A 20,319-nucleotide genomic window follows, 5' to 3' on the forward strand; every position below is an offset into this window, starting at 1 on the left:
ACCCTGGATTGGTCGCCAGTCCATCGCAGGGCAATTTGGATCATTATGAAACTAAAAGTACAACAAAGGAGACCTCAGACGGTTGAGCAGCTGAAAGTCTATAACAAACAAGAATGGGAAAACATATCACTTTTAAAACTAAAGCACTTGGTCTCCTGTTATTAAAAGAAGAGGTGACGAAACACTTTGGTAAACAATTGTATATGTTTGTAACATGTTTATTTGTAACATGTTTATTTAACATTAGTTAACCATTATCAATGTAGAACCTCAGTTGTTGTCAACATGTCGTATGAAAACACTAATGAAGTTGTAACATGTTTACTCAACATTAGTTAACCATTGTTAATACATTCCTTCATGTCTTGCTCATGTTAACTAAGGCATTACTTCATGTTAGTTAGTCAACACTTAATGTAAAGTGTTACCAAATGTATTTATTTATTTTTTTGATGAGTAGAAAGCCATTCTGCAGAGTCATCAAATACAAGGAAAGTCCATGAAAAACCCGGCAAAATAAACTCTTCTTTGAGATGCTGAAATTATTTGAAACCCTACTCATTAAAAATATATTTCAGGCCACAAATGCCTTGTTTAGAAAAAACCTTATATGCAAATGGATCGTTGCCTGTATTAAACTCACTGTTTTGCTCTGCTAGTTTGTGGTTTCTTAGGAATCCTTGCAGAGGACAGGTCCTGAAGTCTAAAGGGATGAGCATGTTAGCTTCCATACAGTATCATGGTACAGTAGAATCTGCATTATTGCATTTTTAATGCATTATAAGTTTTCAAAAGACTAATTTGAAATGCCAGTGAATATCAATCCATAGTAATTTCAGACCATAGCCCCCTTTTGATGAGGATGGGCATTCCGGCTGCAGTATCTAATTACCGCCCAAGGAGACTCAACCCCCTTTTTCTTTCCGAAGAATGTTTTGGAAATTTTATAAAATCTGAGATTGATTTTTTCCTCACCCATAATCAGATGGGGTGCAGTCTTCAACTCTATTGGAGATGTTAAAAGCATGTTTAAGGGGTCAGATTATTTCATACTCTGCAATGTGTGAAAAAGTGGAAAAAGAACGCCTCAGGCAGTTAACAGATGATATCTTGAAGCTTAATACAGTATACAGTCATTCGCCTACCGCTGACATACTTAAACAACAACTGGTACTCAAAATGGAATTTGACCTTCTTTCGACATGTCACGCAGAAAAACTTATTTTAAAAAGCTGACAGCTCCTGTGAGCATGGGGATAAAGCGGGAAAAACTTTTATGTCATGCACAACAATTATGTCAAAGGACCGCCAGCCAATATATCCCTGAAATACCATGAACAAGGTTTAAAACATACAGATAATTTAAATATAAATTTGTGCTTCCATCATTATGGGTGGTCTCTTTCACTACTTCCCCAGTTCTTTCTTTATCTGGTGAAGTATAAATAAGTATCTGGTGGCTTTATAGTGAAAGTATAACAACCATTAATGTGTAGTTGTTGGGCAGTCGTGGGCTGGAGGTTAGGGATCTGGCCGGAAGGTTGCTGGTTCGATCCCCAGAGCCGACAGTCCATGACTGAGGTATCCTTGAGCAAGACACCTAACCCCCAACTGCTCCCCGGGCGCTGTGGATAGGGCTGCCCACTGCTCCGGGCAAGTGTGCTCACTGCCCCCTAGTGTGTGTGTTCACTAGTGTGTATGTGGTGTTTCACTTCACGGATGGGTTAAATGCGGAGGTGGAATTTCCCTGGTTGTGGGATCAAAATGTATCGCTTATTTATTTATTACTGTTCCTCCCTTTAGATAGATAGATAGATAGATTCAACTTTATTGTCATTACTCAGTACAAGTACATGGCAATGAAATGCAGTTAGCATCTACCAGAAGTGCAAATAGTAGCAAATAGTGCAAAAAAAGAATGTGCAAGTGTGCAATAAATAGGTATAGTGCAACATTACAGTATATAGAATAAATTACTTATAGATTGCAAAAAAAATAGATTATAGGTGTGTAGATATATACATGAACATGTTGGAGATGTACACTGTATAGAATAACTGTTGCGATGTGTTATTTACATGGCAGTAGAATGTTAAATTTGTGCGATGGTAATAATAATGAATAAAACAACAGCTCTGATTGGTGAGTGTAGTATGAAAGGCAGTGTTCATAGTCCGCTGTCTGCAGTATGAGCGGTAGTGTTATCAGCGAGGTGTGGAGTTCAGCAGAGTGATTGTGGAGGGAAAGAAGCTGGACCTGAGCCGACTGGTTCTGGCCCGGATGCTCTTGTATCTCCTCCCGGATGGAAGTAGTTTGAACAGTTTGTGGTTGGGGTGGGAGGGGTCCTTAGTGATGCTGTGTGCTCTGCGCACACAGCGCTGGTGGTGAATGTCTTTGATGGCAGGGAGCTGCATGCCTGTGATGCGCTGAGCAGTCCTTACTACCCTCTGCAGGGATTTCCTCTCCGCCACAGTGGAGCTACTGTACCACACGGTCACACAGTTGGTCAGTATGCTCTCGATGGTGCATCTGTAAAAATTTGTGAGGATCTGAGGAGACAGCCGGTCTTGTTTTAGTCTCCTCAGGAAGTAAAGACGCTGCTGTGCATTCTTGATGAGATGGGAGGTGTTCAAGGACCATGAAAGGTCTGCCGAGATGTGGATTCCCAGGAACCTAAAGCTGGACACACGTTCTACCTCTGCTCCGTTGATGTAGACAGGAGAGAGTGTGCAGCCCTTGGTTTTCCGATAGTCCACGATGAGTTCTTTGGTTTTGCCTGTGTTCAGGATGAGGTTGTTGGTGGTGCACCAGGAAGTCAGGTGCTGGATCTCCTCCCTGTAGGCCGATTCATCGTTGTTCCTGATGTGGCCAACCACTGTGGTGTCGTATGCAAAGTTGATGAAGATGTTAGATGTGTGCAGAGGAACACAATCGTGGGTGAACAGGGAGAAGAGCAGAGGGCTCAGCACACAGCCTTGCGGCACACCAGTGTTCAGGGTGATGGTGGTAGACATGTGACTGCCCAATCTCACAGACTGGGGTCGGTCTGTCAGGAATTCCAAAAACCAGTTACACATGGGGGTGCTGATTCCCAGGTCGCTGAGCTTGGTGACCAGCCTAGTTGGGATGACCGTGTTAAAAGCAGAGCTGAGGTCGATGAACAGCATGCGGATGTAGGTGTTCCTTTCATCCAGATGGGTGAGGGCAGAGTGAAGAGCAGTGGAAATTGCATCCTCAGTCGACCTGTTTGCACGGTATGCAAACTGGTGGGAGTCCAGGGATGGTGGGAGCACTGTCTTTAGGTGGATGAGGACCAGTTTCTCAAAGCACTTCATCACAATGGGGGTGAGTGCGACTGGGCGGAAGTCATTAGGACATGCAGCAGATGAGCACTTTGGCACCGGTATGATGGTGGATGTCTTCCAGCATGCCGGAACAGCAGCCTGGGCCAGTGATAGGTTGAAGATATCGGTGAAGACCTTGGCTAACTGTCCAGCGCACGCTCTGAGGACACGTCCAGGAACGCCACCTGGACCAGCAGCTTTGCGTGCATGCACTCTGCTCAGTACAGACTGTACATTATCAGTGGAAAGTGTGAGGGGGCTTTCATTGTGGGGAAGACCACTCCATGTGCTGTGTTGGTCATTCCTCTGGTCGAAACGAGCGTAGAACTGATTAAGCTCATCTGGGAGAGAGGCACATCAGAGCCACATGATGATGAAACCACATTAAGAGTTTTTTCATAATTTTGACATCCCTAGAATTGACATATTTAGCTGCAGAATTGAATTAGAGATTATAGAATCGATTAGGAGTATGCAAAGCGGCAGATCCCTGGGACCGGATGGCTATCCATCTGAATTCTTTAAAATATTTTTTAAACAACTTGCCCCATTTCTTCTCTCTGTGTTCCCGGAATCGCTGGCATTGCAATCTCTTCCTCCAACTATGCACGAAGCAACTATTTCACAGCAGAGCCTATTGTGTTTTAGTATACAGTGGCTAATGCCTGTGTCTATGTAGGTGTATGGTGGGCTAACAGATGGTGAGCCTGTGCGTAGCGGCAGTTAAAGGTATTCTCACAGCTCCTTGAAGTAGGTATTTGGGCCTGTGAAGCAACAGAGCTCTAGTCGCTAACGCTGTCCCTTTCCTGCATGTAGGTTTGATGTGAGCGTTGCCATTGACCAGTCTAGGTGGTGCATAACCATTCAAACGTGCAGGTTGTTTATTTTAGATTAATATTAATATACCAATGTTTTTATGGACTATTAATAAATGTCTCATTATCTCAAACCCATGTCTCTGGATGTCCTTCAGGCTTACCTGTGTTCTTAATTGCTCTGGTTTGTTGATGGGGTATTTCCAGGGATATCTTCAATTTGCCAACGGCAATGGCAATTCAAGGTAGTACATCGACTTCACTGGTGTAAAATTAGACTCCAAAAATTAATGTTTGGGTGATTTGTTTTAAATATTAAAACTATTGGGGGGGCTCACGTGACCCCGGCGAGGATGGCTGCATAGTGTAGGGACTCCTCTCAATTTCGCACAAAAACTACCCCAAACATTTACAAAGTTGACTCACAACTCGGCTTTGATCATGTCAAATCCTTTGTCAGTCAGGGAATGCGACGTTTTCGCTAAAGCACGCAAAACAAGTTCGCGACTTGCGAAAACCGGCTGGGAATACCGAGGCTGACAGCATGGCGAGTGTAGCTGAGGTGCTAACCGAGCTAAAAGCTCTCCGTTCTGAGTTTGGTTCCAAGCTCGACGGAATAGACAACCGCCTGGGCGACTTGGCGAACTCTGTCACGGTGATAGAAAACAAGCTAGCTGACATCAAAGGAGACGTCACGGCCAACAGAAAATGCATCGAGGAAGCTGAAGCCCTCATTTGCCCAGGAACTCTCTGCAGAAACCATCAGACGGAGGCGCGAGTTCAACGGCGTCAAGAAGTTCTTTACTGATATGGGGACTTTCCGCGGGTTCCATCATCACCCGTGTAAGTTGAGGGTGCTACACCACGGGAAGATCCAGCTGTTCGCATCACCGCAAGAAGCAGAAGATTTCTACCGTAATACCAGTGCCAGGTAGACTGAGTGGTCACGTTAACACTATTTGTCTTCAGGGAGAAGGGGTGAGAGTTCACACTGATAAACATAAGTATAAGCTTATTATCCCAAACTAAGCTCGACTGATTTATGATGTAACCATGTTACAGTGATCAGTGGGACAGGACATTGCAAGCTAAAGCTACAAAAGGTTCTCTTGAGGTTTAGTGTTCTGTTTTTTGGATAGGTTAATGTCGTTTTGTTTCTAAGCATAGCAAGTTTGCTTGGCCTGCATTTCTACTTTAGCAATGGTTGTATGTGTCTGCTGTCCCGCAGAACTGTTAGCTCTGGGAAATTGGCACTCTTTCTTTAAAATAATTAGATAATAATTCAGGTACATTGTGCGGTGTTGGGGGGTGTTTGCTGTGTGCCAGACTAGTTGAGGCTCTATTTGTTAACAGAGGGCTGTCTTGTCACCTGGGGACAAGGCTTTTGCTTTGGGGAGTGGGGTGGGATTTTTTTTTTTTTTTTTTTCCCTAAATGGTCAACCATTACCAACATGACATTATGGCTCACATCCTTAATGTGATGACATTCAATGTCAGAGGTCTAGGTCACCCAATTAAACGCAAAAGAGTGCTTACGTTTCTGAAAAGGGAGAAGGCAGAGATTGCCTTCTTACAGGAGACACATCTGTCCAGCGAGGAGCACAAAAAGCTTAAGAGAGATTGGGTGGGATAAGTTTATTTTTCAAGCTTCACAAGTAATAAAAGGGGAACAGCAATACTCATTCATAAAAAGCTTCCTTTTATTTTTAAAGAACAAATTACTGACTGTGAAGGTAGGTATGTATTGGTTCGTGGGCTCCTATATGGTCAATAATTTTCATTGCTTAATATCTATGCACCAAATGAGGACTGCCCTAAATTTATGACAGATAAGATCACATTGTTCAGTCAGTATACCTCAGACTTCGGAATAATTGCTGGGGATTTTAATTGTTGCATGGATAGTAATCTAGATAAGTCTTCGATGTTAACATCTAACCCTAATGCATCAAGGACCTTAAGTGTGGCCGCTAGAGAAGCAGGCCTTGTTGATGTATGGAGAGAATTCAATCCCACGTCAAAAGACTACACTTTTTACTCAGCCAGGCACAAAACATATTCTAGATTGGACTTTTTTCTTCTACCCAAAAATTATCTTTCTTCAGTCATCTCTTGTAGTATAGGATCTATCCTTATATCGGATCATTCACCGGTTTACCTTCAACTCTCTCTTGCTCAGCAGACATACCAAACTAAGTATTGGAAGTTTAACTCTTCACTTCTTACAAACACAGAAGCCTGCGATAATATTAGACTTTGGCTGGAACAGTATAGACAGGATAATGCAACCTCCCCTGTCACCCCTGCTGTAATCTGGGACGCAGCTAAGGCTGTGATTAGAGGACAGCTGATTTCATATACTTCTGCTAAGAAAAAGCTGGCAATTAAAAAAGCAGAGCAACTTAAAAAGGAGCTTCTTAATTTGGAACAATCTCATAAACAGTCACCTACAGATGAAAATTTCAGGAAACTAAAGTCTGTTAGAAGTAGCCTTAATTCTATCCAAACTGAACATGTTAAAAAACTTATATTTTTCACTAAACAACATTACTATGAATATGGTAATAAACCTAGTAGGCTCCTAGCATATCAGCTTAAAAAAGAATGTTCCGATCGCACTATAAAATGTATACGCAACAAAACAGGTCAATTAAAATATGATATACAATCACTACAGTCCTCATTTCTTGACTTCTACACACAGTTATACACATCAGAAAATCCCCCAGAACCAGATATCTGTGCATTTTTAGAAAATATACATCTACCTTCAATTTCTGAAGATGACAAGGAACGTTTGACCTCTCCATTTACTGCAGAGGAGGTGTTGCAGGCAATCATGTCACTGTCCTCTGGAAAAGCTCCAGGAATGGACGGCTATTCTGTAGAATTCTATAAGGCCTTTTGGCCTCAAATCGAACCCCTTTTTATGCCCATGCTTGCAGACTTTTTTGAAAACGGAACTCTTCCGGAGTCGATGAGGACAGCGGTGATATCGTTAATACATAAAAAAGATAAGGATGATACAGACTGTGCCTCTTATCGACCAATTTCATTACTTCCAGTTGACTTCAAGATTATATCAAAACTATTTGCCCATAGATTAGAAGATTTACTCCCCCAGCTTATTGATCCAGATCAGACTGGTTTTATGAAGGCCCGGTATGCTATAGACAATATTAGGAGATTATTAAATATAATTGACTACTCGGCCCTACATGCCCAACCAGTGTTATTAATATCACTTGATGCGGAAAAAGCGTTCGATAGGGTTGAGTGGCCATACTTTTTCTCCGTCCTAAAGAAATTACATTTTGGTGATAGATTTGTTGGGTGGATTAAATCTATGTATAGTAAACCCCAATCCCAAATATGTGTAAATGGCTCCCTTTCCGAAAGGTTTGACTTGTCTAGGGGCTGCCGTCAAGGCTGCCCACTATCCCCGTATTTATTTAACTTGGCAGTCGAACCATTTGCAGGGGCCATACGGACTAGTGGACAAATTTCAGGAATTACTATTGGAAAGATGGACAACAGGATATCATTGTATGCAGATGATATTATGTTGTTCCTGACCAGCCCAGAGCAATCAATTCCAGCAGTATTGGATCTTATAAATACATTTGGAAAGATATCAGGTTATAAAGTTAATTTAACAAAATCCAACGCATGTTTATTAAGCTCCCCAGTATCTATTGAACTCAAGAGTACATCACCCTTTGCTTGGGCACAGGAAGGATTTAAGTATCTGGGTGTGAATGTGTCCCCTAAACTTAAAGACTTATGTCATATAAACTATACCCCATTACTTCAAAGAATCAAGGAGGAATTTGAACACTGGCATCTGCTTCCCATCTCATTCCTTGGATGAATCAATGTGATAAAAATGAATGTCCTACCACGACTTTGTTATTTATTTCAGTCATTGCCTTGTTACTTGGGTAAGATTTTTTTTAGATCCATAAATAAATTGATAAGCTCTTTTATCTGGAAGAAATCCCTACATAGAATAGCTCTAAAAACTTTAACCAAATCCAAAACAAAAGGGGGATTGGGACTCCCGGATTTACAGTTATACTATTGGGCTGCTCAGGTGAAGGGTTTGATTGGCTGGTTACAGAACCGTGGATCTGCTCGCTGGACAGATATTGAGGGAGAACTTTGTTTTCCTACCCCTCTGGATTACCTACCATTCATTACTAACATAAATGTATTACATTCAGTGCCAAGAACATTTGTAATTTATAATATTTTGCAGGCTTGGCAAGATGTAAAGAAGTTCTGTGGTTCTTTTGGCAAAATATCTTTGTTAGCTCCAATATCCTCCAATCCGGATTTGCCGCCTTCAGTCGGTAAGTCCCTATTCACTAACTGGAAAGAATATGGTATATACAAGTTTCAGAACTTGTTTAGTGACGACTCCCTTAAATCTTTTTCAGATTTAAAATTGGAGTTTAAAATTCCGAAACAGGATTTTTATAAATACCTACAAATTCGGCACTTAATTACTACACTGAAGAGGAATGGGCGTCTGTCTTTGGGGCTGTCCGGTTTGGAGGAGATTTTGGAAAGTTCCACGCCATTGAAACAATTTCCCTACTCTATAGTACCTTGTTAGATAATCATAGTTCCTCTTTGACGTCACTGAAGAGTGTGTGGCAGAAAGATTTGGGATGTGTTCTCAGTGATGAACAATGGGATACTATCTGTCAGAGTGTCTTTATCTCATTGTCTAGCAACAAAATAATTGAACAGAACTATAAATTCTTACATAGGATGTACCTCACCCCAGTTCGTTTAAACAAAATATACCCTAACTCATCCCCCAGATGTCATCGCTGTAAAATGTGCTTAGGGTCATTTATTCATGTTTTTTGGTTTTGTGGGGCATTAAAACATTTTTGGAGAGAGATACATGATTTAACTGTTAAGGTTTTGGAAATCCCAACACGTTTTGCACCTATATGGTACCTATTTGGTACCGATCTGGACAGGACATTGGATCCCACAACTGTTAAGAGGATTGGCTTAATATCACACACAGCAAAGAAGTGCATCTTGCTCAACTGGAATCAACAAAGGCCTCCAACACTCAGTCTGTTCAAAAAAACGATGAATGAAACATTGCAATTGGAACAACTTACTTACTGCTTAAAAGATAAAGGAGACATTTTTCAAAAAATATGGAAACCACTTATGGACCTCTGACTGTTTTATGTAGCCGGCACCATCTGTTGTGATTGGGTAGTTACAGTATATGTATTGTGACCATTATTTATTTATTTTATATGTATGTGTATCTATTATTATTATTATTATTATTATTATTATTTTCTCTCCTTTTTTTTAAATTTAATTTTATTTTTTTGTTTTTTATTTGATGGGGTTTTTGTTATGAAAAAACACAAATACGATAAAGAATTATAAAAAAAAAAATTAAAACTATTGCCTTAAATTGTATAATGTATTGTTTTACATTGCATTGCCCTCTTGAGTAATCATCCTTTTATGAATGTGAATGGAAAAAGTGGATGGACATACTGTAGTGAGCAATAATGCACACACATTGTATATGTTTTAATTAGAATATCTCACTAGAAACATGCCATTTTTGATTATGAGGCACAAAGAAAATCCTCTGTAAGGATTTACAAAGAAGAAAAGTTATATATTTAAACAGAGATTTAAACATCACACAATATACTGTGAGTTATACATATTAATATGTAAGAATAGGAAAAAACAGTTTGCATTATATATCTTGAGTGAATAAACATTGATTCTGGTTTTGATTCTGAGCATTGCAAGTACAGAAAATGTTTATTTTCATCTCATATCAATACAATGTATATGTAATCAAAAATATGTAATATTATAATTCAGTTATATGAACTTTATATGACACACTGGAATATGAAACATGCAGATATCATCAATTAAGGGTCTAAAACTATGCAACATTTTTAAGAACAGCTAGAAGCACATTGAAAGCTCAAATGCATATTACTCATTCAATCATTCAATTTCTCTGTCATAGACTCATGAATTTGATATTCAAAATTGTGTGCAATACATCAGTTGTGGTGGACTGATTGATATACTCAGCCACAGCTGGGTGAAGTATTGATCTGTCATTACCTATTTTTTACTAATATGATGGAACTGAACAATAACTCTGGCACTTTAAAATGGATTATGCCAGCTTGCCTAAACCAAAACAACATTATATGCTGATAAAAGAAATCGCTCTGCGAGAAGCTTCATATCATTTAATGCAAAACGCTGATTTCAGACCTTCAAGAGCCAGGACTTTATCAATATTGTTCCATACACTTGGATACACAGCAGGCTTTGCTTTATACTCTTCTGCAAACTTGTCATTGTATTTCACAAGCACATACTTCCAGTAATCTGAGGCCTCTATAGTTCTGTCTGGTGGAATGAGCCAGTTTGGGTAGTAGGTGTGATAGTCTTTATAAGGATGAGGTTGGAAATCTGTTTCATGATTTTGAAAAGACCCATTGCCATGTACACTAGATGTACAAATCTCCTCACATAGGATATTAGTGCTGACATATCTGTAGCGACCCAGTCCCTTTGGCCGATGCACAGCTGCATGGTGCTGCCGATGGTCTTTTCCTCCTGCCTCACATGGTGCTTTGCAGAAGGGACACTGCTTTCCACAACCAAAGATCCTCTTGAAGAGCTCATTTTGGGGTTTGACAGACACACTGTTCAGCGTTTCAGTGATATCAGATGACTTTGTTATCTCCTCTTCTAGTTGCTTCTTTAAATCTTTCAGATACTCTAGGAGATTGTTGGTGAATGGAGTACACAGACCTGTGTTTTGAAAGAGGACCCTATCCACTGTGTCCTTGGGGATGGAGATGACTTTGCTGAGAGCTTTGCAAAGATTCTGAATCAGTACTGTGGTGCTTTTAGTATCATTGGACAAAAGACACCCATCATCTCCATATTGAGAATCTTCCATTGCTTCAACAATCTTTTCAATTATTGAGTCCAGCTTCTTTGTTTTTAATTTGCTCACAGATAAGTCTTTTGAGAAGCACTGAATGATATGCTTATATATCCAGTCATTGACATAAGTCTCATAATGCAGGATGTATCTGACAAATTCTTTTAACTCTTCTTTTTCCAGAAGCTCCTTTAAGATGTTATACTGAAAGTATGAACGTGAACTATATTCAGTTGAGTAACTGCAACTCAAAATTGCATCGACTATATCAGTTCCGATGGACTGGTTGATGTGCTCTGTCACCGCTGGTTTGAGACAAAGCTGGGTGAAATCTTGAGCTTTCCTCTGACACTGATCATTAAGTCTATACAAATCAATGAAATCAGACAGATAGTGACTTTTAAATGCCTCTAAATGTTTCAGTGGATCTTTGTCAGTAAGAAATCTCCTGTGCATTTCAAGGAATTTCTGAGATGCAATGCCACAAATGTGAAGCTTCAGATCAACCTCAAATGCGAGGTTGGTTTTAGAATTTACACTTTTGATGTATTCATCAATTTTCTTAATGAGATCTTTAATGAGAAAAGTCTGGTAATCACTTTTGGACTTTGCAGATTCTTCAATCATTCTCCTGCAATTCTGAATGGCAGTGTCTGCAATACTCTGTACCTCTTGTTTTACAATTTTTCTGGCAATCATATTTTTCCAGTGTTTCAGTTTTGGAAGGTGTCTTTTTCCACTGACTTTGAATTTGTCACTAGCATACTCAGTTAAATCTTTAACATTCTCCATGTATTGATTGATTTTGAGGTGTCCAAAACTTGAGCATAATTCCTTTAATATTTCAGAAGGAACGTCCCTCTCTTTCAAGCCTGAAATGTTCACTAAAGCTTTATTCCACATGCTCTCAAAGTCAGCCTTCAAATCTTCATCAGACAGTTCATCTCTCCTACCACTGTAATTCTTCAGCAGCTGCAACACTTGGTGCTCTATCATAGTAGCTTGTTTCTTCTGAAGTTCATTCACTTTTGCCACATTAGTTCTCAGCTGAAAAGCAGCATCTAATTTGTTTCTCACTGTGTTTATCATTTCTGTCTGCAGGCTCTGGATGTTTTTTATAAAGTCAATTTTGTACCTCTCCACCAAACTTACATGCCGGTCTTTCCTTTTGTAGTATGTTTTCAATTTTTCATCCATCTCTCTTTTCTGGGAGGCAATCTCCTTCTGTGCATCTCCATTAAGTGCTTCAACAATCTCTTCCACTTCCTGCAGGCTGCTGGTTTCTGCATTTGATATTTGTATTGTTGCACTTTCAAGCCAGGAGTAGATGTGCCGTTTGAAAGACCACTCCCAGTCTGAAAATTCTTTGCAAAGGCTGTCATAGGCATGGGCAACCAGGGTGTTTTGGAAGCTGAAAATGAAGTTCTCAAACTTCACTGCCCTCCACATGCTTCTTGTCCATTCCAGGAATTGTGGGATATTGAAAAACAGTTCATCATTTCTTTCTTTCAGGGTTTTTAACACGTTTTTCTTGAAATCAAAAACAGCTACACTGTAGCCTGTATTAACAGGTGCCATTGGAGGAGTGCCATACCATAAAGCTGGTATATACCAGTGATTCAGTTCCACGTCATAATCCAAAACATCAGTGAATTTGCTGATACCTCTTTTCTTCTCCATTGTGGCTGCAATCTGTGTCATTTCATTCAGGTGTTCCAGGAGATGCTGTCTCTCTGTCATTAACTTGTTATGTGCTGATACACCAGCAACATTCTGGTGAACAAAGTGACAAATTGGTTTTTTACCAATTTCCTTCATCCGTAAAAAAGCATGCACTGCTATCTGCAAAATATCCTTCATCTCTGTGAAGTTCTCCATGGCAACATTGATAATGGTTATATCACTAAGACCAATCACGAATGTGGCTAGTTGATTGTCATGTTCATAACTGTTATCAAGTTGAACAAGATCTGGTGATTTCAAACCCTCTGTATCAATTAAGAGGATATAGTCGCATGACAGCTCTGTCCTGAGGTCCTCTCCCACTGTCAGTAAGAGCATGTAAGCTCCACGTGTGCACCGACCACTGCTAACTGCAAACTGGACTCCAAACATGGTGTTGAGCAGTGTTGATTTGCCTGTGCTTTGAACCCCTAACACTGTCAGTACCAACAGACGACTCTTCTGTCCAACCATCCTGTGAAGCTCCATCAGAACATCATTTATCCATTTTTCTGGAATACTGGATGCATCTCCATCCAGCAGCTCAAGAGGAAACCCTTCCTGCAGGAGCTCAGCAGCTACTTTGGGGAGTTCATCCAGTCTTTTGCTTGAACCTAGTGAAGCCTCATATATATGTCCCATCTCTCTCAAGTAATGTTCTAAGCCAAGAGAGCTGTCCAGAAGTTGCTGGTCTACTTTGGCTAGGGACTCTTTATCTTTTTGTCGACAGTGCTCTTTAAAAGCATGTCGAAGGGATGACAGGCACTTACGTGAACGCATGTCCAGCTTGTACCCCAGCCATTTGAGAAAGAAAGCTCTCTCAATGGAGTCATTAGTTGTCACTGCATTTATAAACCCTGACATTGCTGATGTGATCTTGTACTTACTTTGTGTTTTCTGAATGATTTTTTTTTCTTGCTGAAGTTCTGCTTTGTAGTCCTCCAGCTTTGTATCTCCTGCAGTTTGTAACCTGCATTCCTCTTTTTCTATCTGAGCCAGTCTTTTCCAGTTTTCACCTTGCAATGGCAGCTGGTTCTTCTTATAGACAACAATTTCACGAACTCCAATGCCTTTGATAATATTCTGTGCTGCTTGCTCTGCTGAACTGGAGGCTTTGCTGGTAAGTTCATCCACAGATATTCCAAATTCACAAGCAATCCTTGACATGGACTCAATATCTAAGGATGGAGAAGGCTCACTGAGGGATTTCCTAATGGTAGAACAGATCATGTCTGTAAGCTTTGCCATGTTGATATTCTGACTTTTCACAATGATGTCCTCTTTGGTCAACTTCAGGGCTTCCATCACTGCTTGAATTGATGACTTCACATCTGGATGTGTGTCTCTCTGATAATTCACAACAAAGAATAGTTTTGAATTCAGTTGTTGTGAAGAGACAAGCATCTTTTGCTCCCTTTCTTCAAACTTGTCCAGGAAAACAAACATTGCTTTTGACACTTGAGTAAGGAAAGCGAATTGTGTTTCAAATGCACCAACATCTCCTCTTAAATTAGCAATGGCCACTGGCTCAGGGAAGATGTCAATGGCCGTGTTCCCACCTGGCAGATACCAGCACATTTCAACCATTCCATTAGCAATCATCCTGGGGCGACATCCTCCTTTCATGTCTCGGTGACAAAAGAAATCATGGTGCTGCTGGGATTCACTGAGTAAGTGGTTTATAACTTGGGACTTTGACAAGCTACAATTTCTCAGCCTGACAAACGACACCAGAGGTATTTTGGCACAAACTACACTCTCTTCAACAAACCCTTTACTTTTAGACATTGAATGGGGACACCACTCTTTCAGGACACCTCTTAGAGCCCATAACATAAGAGTGCACTGATTCTGTATACCACAGGGTAACAGAAAGGGTACTGCAAATTGGCACATGGACATCTTAAGGGTCATTTCCTGCTGGAGAAAACTGTCTGCACAGGCATAGAGGGCAACAATAAGATCTAAGGTATTAGGACTGATGTCTATATTGCTCTCAGAAAACCAGTCATTTGTTTCCTCGTTTTCACTTGCACAGTCTAAAGTCCTTGATTTGGTGTTAGCCATCAGTAGTTTCCTCAGAAAAGCCCACGGTATTGCTTGCAGTGAATCATCCTTTTTGTCAGACAGGCTGTCTTTTTTGATCTCTTGTAAGGATCTGAGTGTAAGGATCTTGTTTGGGAAATATTCTGCAAGTCCCAGTGTGTGCAAAAATGCATGAAGGGAGCCTGTAAAAAGAAAACAACTTTAATTGCAATATTCAGTATGATTGATTGATCAATCAATCAATCAATCCACCTTTATTTTGACTCAGAAGTACATTGAGGGCAACCCTCATTTTCAATGCATCTGAGCATTTACAAAAACAGGGATTGACATGACAAAGAAAATAATATCTATATTTAATCATTTTAAATTAAAAGAAAAAGATAAAAATAGATGAAAATAATAATAAAAATAAAACTTGAGGTTTAATTGATGAGATTAAGATCAATGGAAGATAAGAGATTAATAAAATAAAAATATATAATAATAATAATAATAAATCATTAAAATAAGTTAAAAAGTAATAAAGAACTAAGAGAAGAACTAAAACAAGAAATTAAATTAAAAGTTAAGAATAAATAAGATTAAATAAAACAGGTACAAGCTGTCTGAAGGTGGTTCGATATTAAATGTTTAAAATGACTAAATGACACCAGTGAGATGAGTTTTAGTGTTTCCTGTATTCCCACAGCATTAAAAACAAACAAAAAAAGTCTACAGTATATTTAGTTCCTCAACATCTTAGTTGGAAAAAACATTCAAGACTAGGCTTTGAAAGCAGAGTTGTTAGCAATTTTCAGACATTTTGGTATATGGTCATCATCACTGCCATCCTACACCTAGTACAATAACAGAGCAACAATTTAAGAAAGATACCATCCAAAATTCTACTGTTTCATTACAGTCACCTTAAACTCATGTTTAAGGTGGCTCCAACTAATGTGGTTCAGTCTGCTGTGGTTTAAAACAGTTGCCAGAGACTAAATTTTAAACATCATTCAGATAGCTTCAGAAAAAAAGCAGAAACATCAATCTTATCTGTATCAGATGACTTAATCAAACTGTGAAAAATACCTCTGCGACTGTTAAAATGCTATAATCTGATAATGCATTATCAGAAATTAATTAATTAATTCGTGTCAAAGATGAATTAATACCGAACTCCCTATACATAATAGTTGTTTCATGTTTCCCAAATTGCAACCCAGTTTCATTAATCTAGGTTATTGAGTAGATATTTCATCATTTGTATCTGTGTTTCATTAATTTTATTTATTTATTTTTAATACAAAATCCATATGTTCCTTTGAAGCATGGTTCCTAACTTATAATATATCTGCATTTATTTCAGGTCTTCGTGTAGTTTTAACTAGATTTATAAAGTTTGTAGCTTCTGTGAATATATATATATATATATATATATATATATATATATATATATATATATATATATATATTGTCACGATTGGCCCCTCCCAGTCTCATGTGCTTGTGTTTACCTTTGTCCTTGTCATGTTTACTTTCTGGTCTTCCATGTGCATTTATTTTGGTTTTTGTCCTGCCCCCTTATTTGGTCACTCCGAGCCGATTATTCGGACCTGTGTTTCCCCCTGTGTCTTGTGTATATTAATATTGTGTATATTAAGCATAGTAAAGTTTGTCATAAACAGGCCACTAAAAGTAACTAGATCATGTACTCAGCATTGATTTTAATCCCCTATTTAAAGTCTTTTTCTCTTAAGATTTGTTTCAAATGGTGGATTTGATTTATACTAACTTCTAAACTGTCCTGTAAAAATCTCATTCCTTTATCTCAGTAGACACATTTCTTCACAATTCACATTTCTTAGATATGATAATCTTTAAGCTCAATAGTTCTTTTAACTGTTAATATAAAAACAGTCTTCTTCTTCTTCTTTCGGCTGCTCCCTTTAGGGGTCGCCACAGCGGATGTTAATATAAAAACAGTAATGTTTATTTATTTGAAATTGCATGCTTATAATGTTCTTGTGCATAAGTGGTAATCAGAATCCCGGAAGTTGTCATCTGATGAAAACTTGAGCAGCCAGCAGTCAAAAAAACCCTTTCCTCCACCTCGGCTCTACCCACAAAAATTCTTTCCATAAAACTCGCACACTTGCACAGAGAGAGCAAGACTTGACTGCGAAGAAGAACAAGCCCTCTCCAAAAGAAAGCACCTCCATCTGCAGATTTGATTTTGTTTCATGTCTCAGTTCATTTTTTCTTTGTTCAGTTCATTTGTTTTCATTCATTCAATAATCATGAAGTGTTGGTAACTGCTATACTATGTTTAAATGTTGAAAAGCCACATCTAGCTGCGTTTGTTTTCAGCTTTTGTGAATTCATTTTAAAGTTCTGATTGGCAATGATAGATCACTGCAAACTCGTCAAACATAGTTTACGAGCTACAAGAGTGAGCAAGCGTGGACTGTAGGCCATCCAGTTACAGAAGTTGCTTCTATGGTCTAGCTGAATACTGTGGCCCAACGTCACCAGCCACCATTGATAGCAAAACTAGGAGAGACCTCCATCAACATAAGCCCAGCGAGGTTCACTATGCTCATCTGTCCGGGCCGGTCTTGTGCCCTTGTCTTGCTACAACAGTAATGCTAATTAAGTATATAGCAATCCTGTTGTTTATGCTAATCAGTTACAGGGATAGTATAGGACATTTTTAACCTAAGCCTGAAACAGGAGAGAGTGCCAGTACTCTGTAAGACATCGTGTGTAGTACCTATCTCAAAAACTGCACACCCCAGTGATCTGAATGGCTACAGACCAGTGGCACTGACCTCGCATCTAATGAAGGCTCAGGAAAGACTTGTTCTTGCCCATCTTCTGATGGGACCAGCTATGGATCCTCTGCAATTTGTCTACCAGCCAAGTATTGGAGTGGAGGATGCAATAACTTATCTACTCCACAGATCCCTCACTCATCTTGAAAAGGTGGGAAGCACGGTTAGAATCATGTTCTGTGATCTATCAAGTGCTTTCAACACCATCAAGCCCCACTCTACTAGGGAGCAAGATGCAGACAGCAGGGGTGGATCACCATCTCATCACATGGACTATGGACTACCTCACAAACAGACCGCTGTATATGCGACTTAAGTACTGTGCATCAGATACACTACTTTGCAGCACAGGGGCCCCACAGGGAACAGTCCTGGCCCCACTCCTCTTCACCCTCTACACTGCGGACTTCACCCAAAACAGCTCAACCTGTCACCTCCAGAAATTCTCTGATGACTCTGCCATTGTTGGCTACATCTCAGACGACGATGAAAGGGAATACAGAAAAGTTACAAGGGGTTTTGTGGACTGGTGCCAGCAGATCTGCCTCCAGATCAACACGGCTAAAACCAAAGAGGTGGTGGTGGATTTCCGCAGGACTAAGTTCTCCTCACCCACTTCAGTGAACATCCAGGGAAGGGACATTGAGATAGTCAAGACCTACAAGTACCTGGGTGTTCATCTAAACAACAAACTGGACTGGTCTGACAACACACACACCCTAATTAAGAAAGGCCAGAGCAGACTCCACCTGCTAAGGAAACTCCGGTCCTTTGGAATACAGGGTGGACTTCTCCACTCTTTTTATGACTCTGTGGTATCATCAGCCATCTTATATGGCATTGTCTCCTGGGGAAGTGGCATTAGAGCAGCAGACAGGAAGAAGCTGGACAAGCTTATCAGGAAGGATAGTTCTGTCTTGGGCTGTGCACTGGAGCCAGTGGGGATGGTGGCAGAGAGGAGGATGTTGGCCAAGCTTGCATCCATAATGGACAACCCACTACCTCTCACCCACTACAGGAGGCAGCTGCAGCACTGAGCAGCTCCTTCAGTGACAGGCTTCTCCACCTGTGATGCAGAAAAGAGAGATATCGCAGCTCCTTTCTCCCCACTGCTGTTCGGCTCTACAACTAAAACCTCCCCAAGCAGAGACTCAGACACTCTCCGTCATAAACACACTATGCATTCACACGTCACTCTATGATAGTGCACTCCATCACAAACACATCACATAGACCTATATCTTATCCTACCTCTAATTAATGTGCAATATCTGCTGCTGATAGATTGGTACAAGTGCAATACATGCACAAGTTTTGTGCAATATCTGTAATCATTACTGTGCAATATCTACAATTTCTGTGCAATATCCAGTCATTGCCTGCTCAGAAATGTGCAATATCCATACAACTGCATGTGTAAACTGTAAATGTTTATAGTTTCTTAATTCTATTTTTATTTTTTATATTTTTCTGCTAACAAACGCAGAAAATGTATTTATTTATTTCTATATTATATCTTATATTTTGTATTTTGCATGATGCACATATTTGTCTACTTACTGATCTTTATCTGCTTACTGTGTATTCTGCTGTAACAATGCAAATTTCCCCCAGTGGGATAATAAAAGTCTATCTTATCTTATCTTATCTTATCTTATCTTATCTTATCTTATCTTATCTTATCTTATCTTATCTTATCTTATCTTATCTTATTGTAAGGGGGAGCGAGGAGGCGGACGCACATGCTGAGAAGCGAGATTTATTATGGGCAAATCCAGGGTCATGGTCAAAACAGTCCAGGTTCATATAGCCGATACGGACAGATCGAGGAACAGACATGACAAAAACCAGAATCCACAGATTAAACAAAGACCAATACAATCATACAAAGACTGGCAAACACAAGGGGCAAACACAGGACTTAAATACACGGAACAATGAGGGACAGGTGAACACAATCAGGGGCGGAGTAACCAAACAGGGGGCAGGACTAAAACCAAAATCTTTGCATATCCAAATACAATTCATGACTGTTGCAGCTTTTTTGACGTCAGTGAAAGTAGATAACATTAGCTGTCTAGCTAACTAACATTATTATGTGTTTACATTGCAGCTGTGTGTGTATGGTTGGTTACTAGGTAGCAGCTATGGCAGCTGATTGTCAAGCTCGAGCAATAAGTTGAGATTTCCTAACTTGAGGTTAGAAGCTGTAGAATGAGATAAAGTTCCTAAATAAAGATCAGATTTCCTTCTGTAATATGAATGTCTTATCTTAACCTGGCAGATCTTAAAACTGAAGGTAGGAAGTTTCTGTAATTTTGGCCCCACACCCAAACTTGGTTGAAGGTAGCTAACACTCCTGCAATGAACACCACCATCTGGTCAAACCAAAGTCACTCTTGTTTACAAGAATTCTCCACATTACCCAAACTAAATGTTTTGGCTCCTCAAAGTCTGAGCTAAAAGCCACAAGCAGGATTAAGTTGTCTAACATGTTTTACATCTTAAAGGAAGTTACCCTGGGACCAAGCATGGAGACTCTGGGAGGTTATCAAACATCTGCCTCAAAGGGTACAGCAGGCAGCAATAAACTCTTGAAT

The 20,319-nt window shown here is 39.7% G+C and overlaps 1 protein-coding gene across 2 annotated transcripts in view; it reads right to left on the bottom strand.

Moving 5' to 3' along the window:
* Positions 1-9,705: 9,705 nt before the first annotated feature.
* The window catches only part of LOC108424245 (up-regulator of cell proliferation-like), a 31,485-nt gene continuing 20,871 nt past the window's right edge, over positions 9,706-20,319 (bottom strand). For both annotated transcript variants that reach the window (XM_037539309.1, XM_037539310.1), the window contains exon 4: positions 9,706-15,085. In XM_037539309.1, the coding sequence (XP_037395206.1) occupies positions 10,425-15,085 (4,661 nt within the window). In that variant the 3' untranslated portion in view covers positions 9,706-10,424. The remainder of the gene's footprint in view (positions 15,086-20,319) is intronic.

Source organism: Pygocentrus nattereri, chromosome 6 (assembly GCF_015220715.1).
Source record: "Pygocentrus nattereri isolate fPygNat1 chromosome 6, fPygNat1.pri, whole genome shotgun sequence".
In the NCBI taxonomy this organism is placed as follows: Eukaryota; Metazoa; Chordata; class Actinopteri; order Characiformes; family Serrasalmidae; genus Pygocentrus; species Pygocentrus nattereri.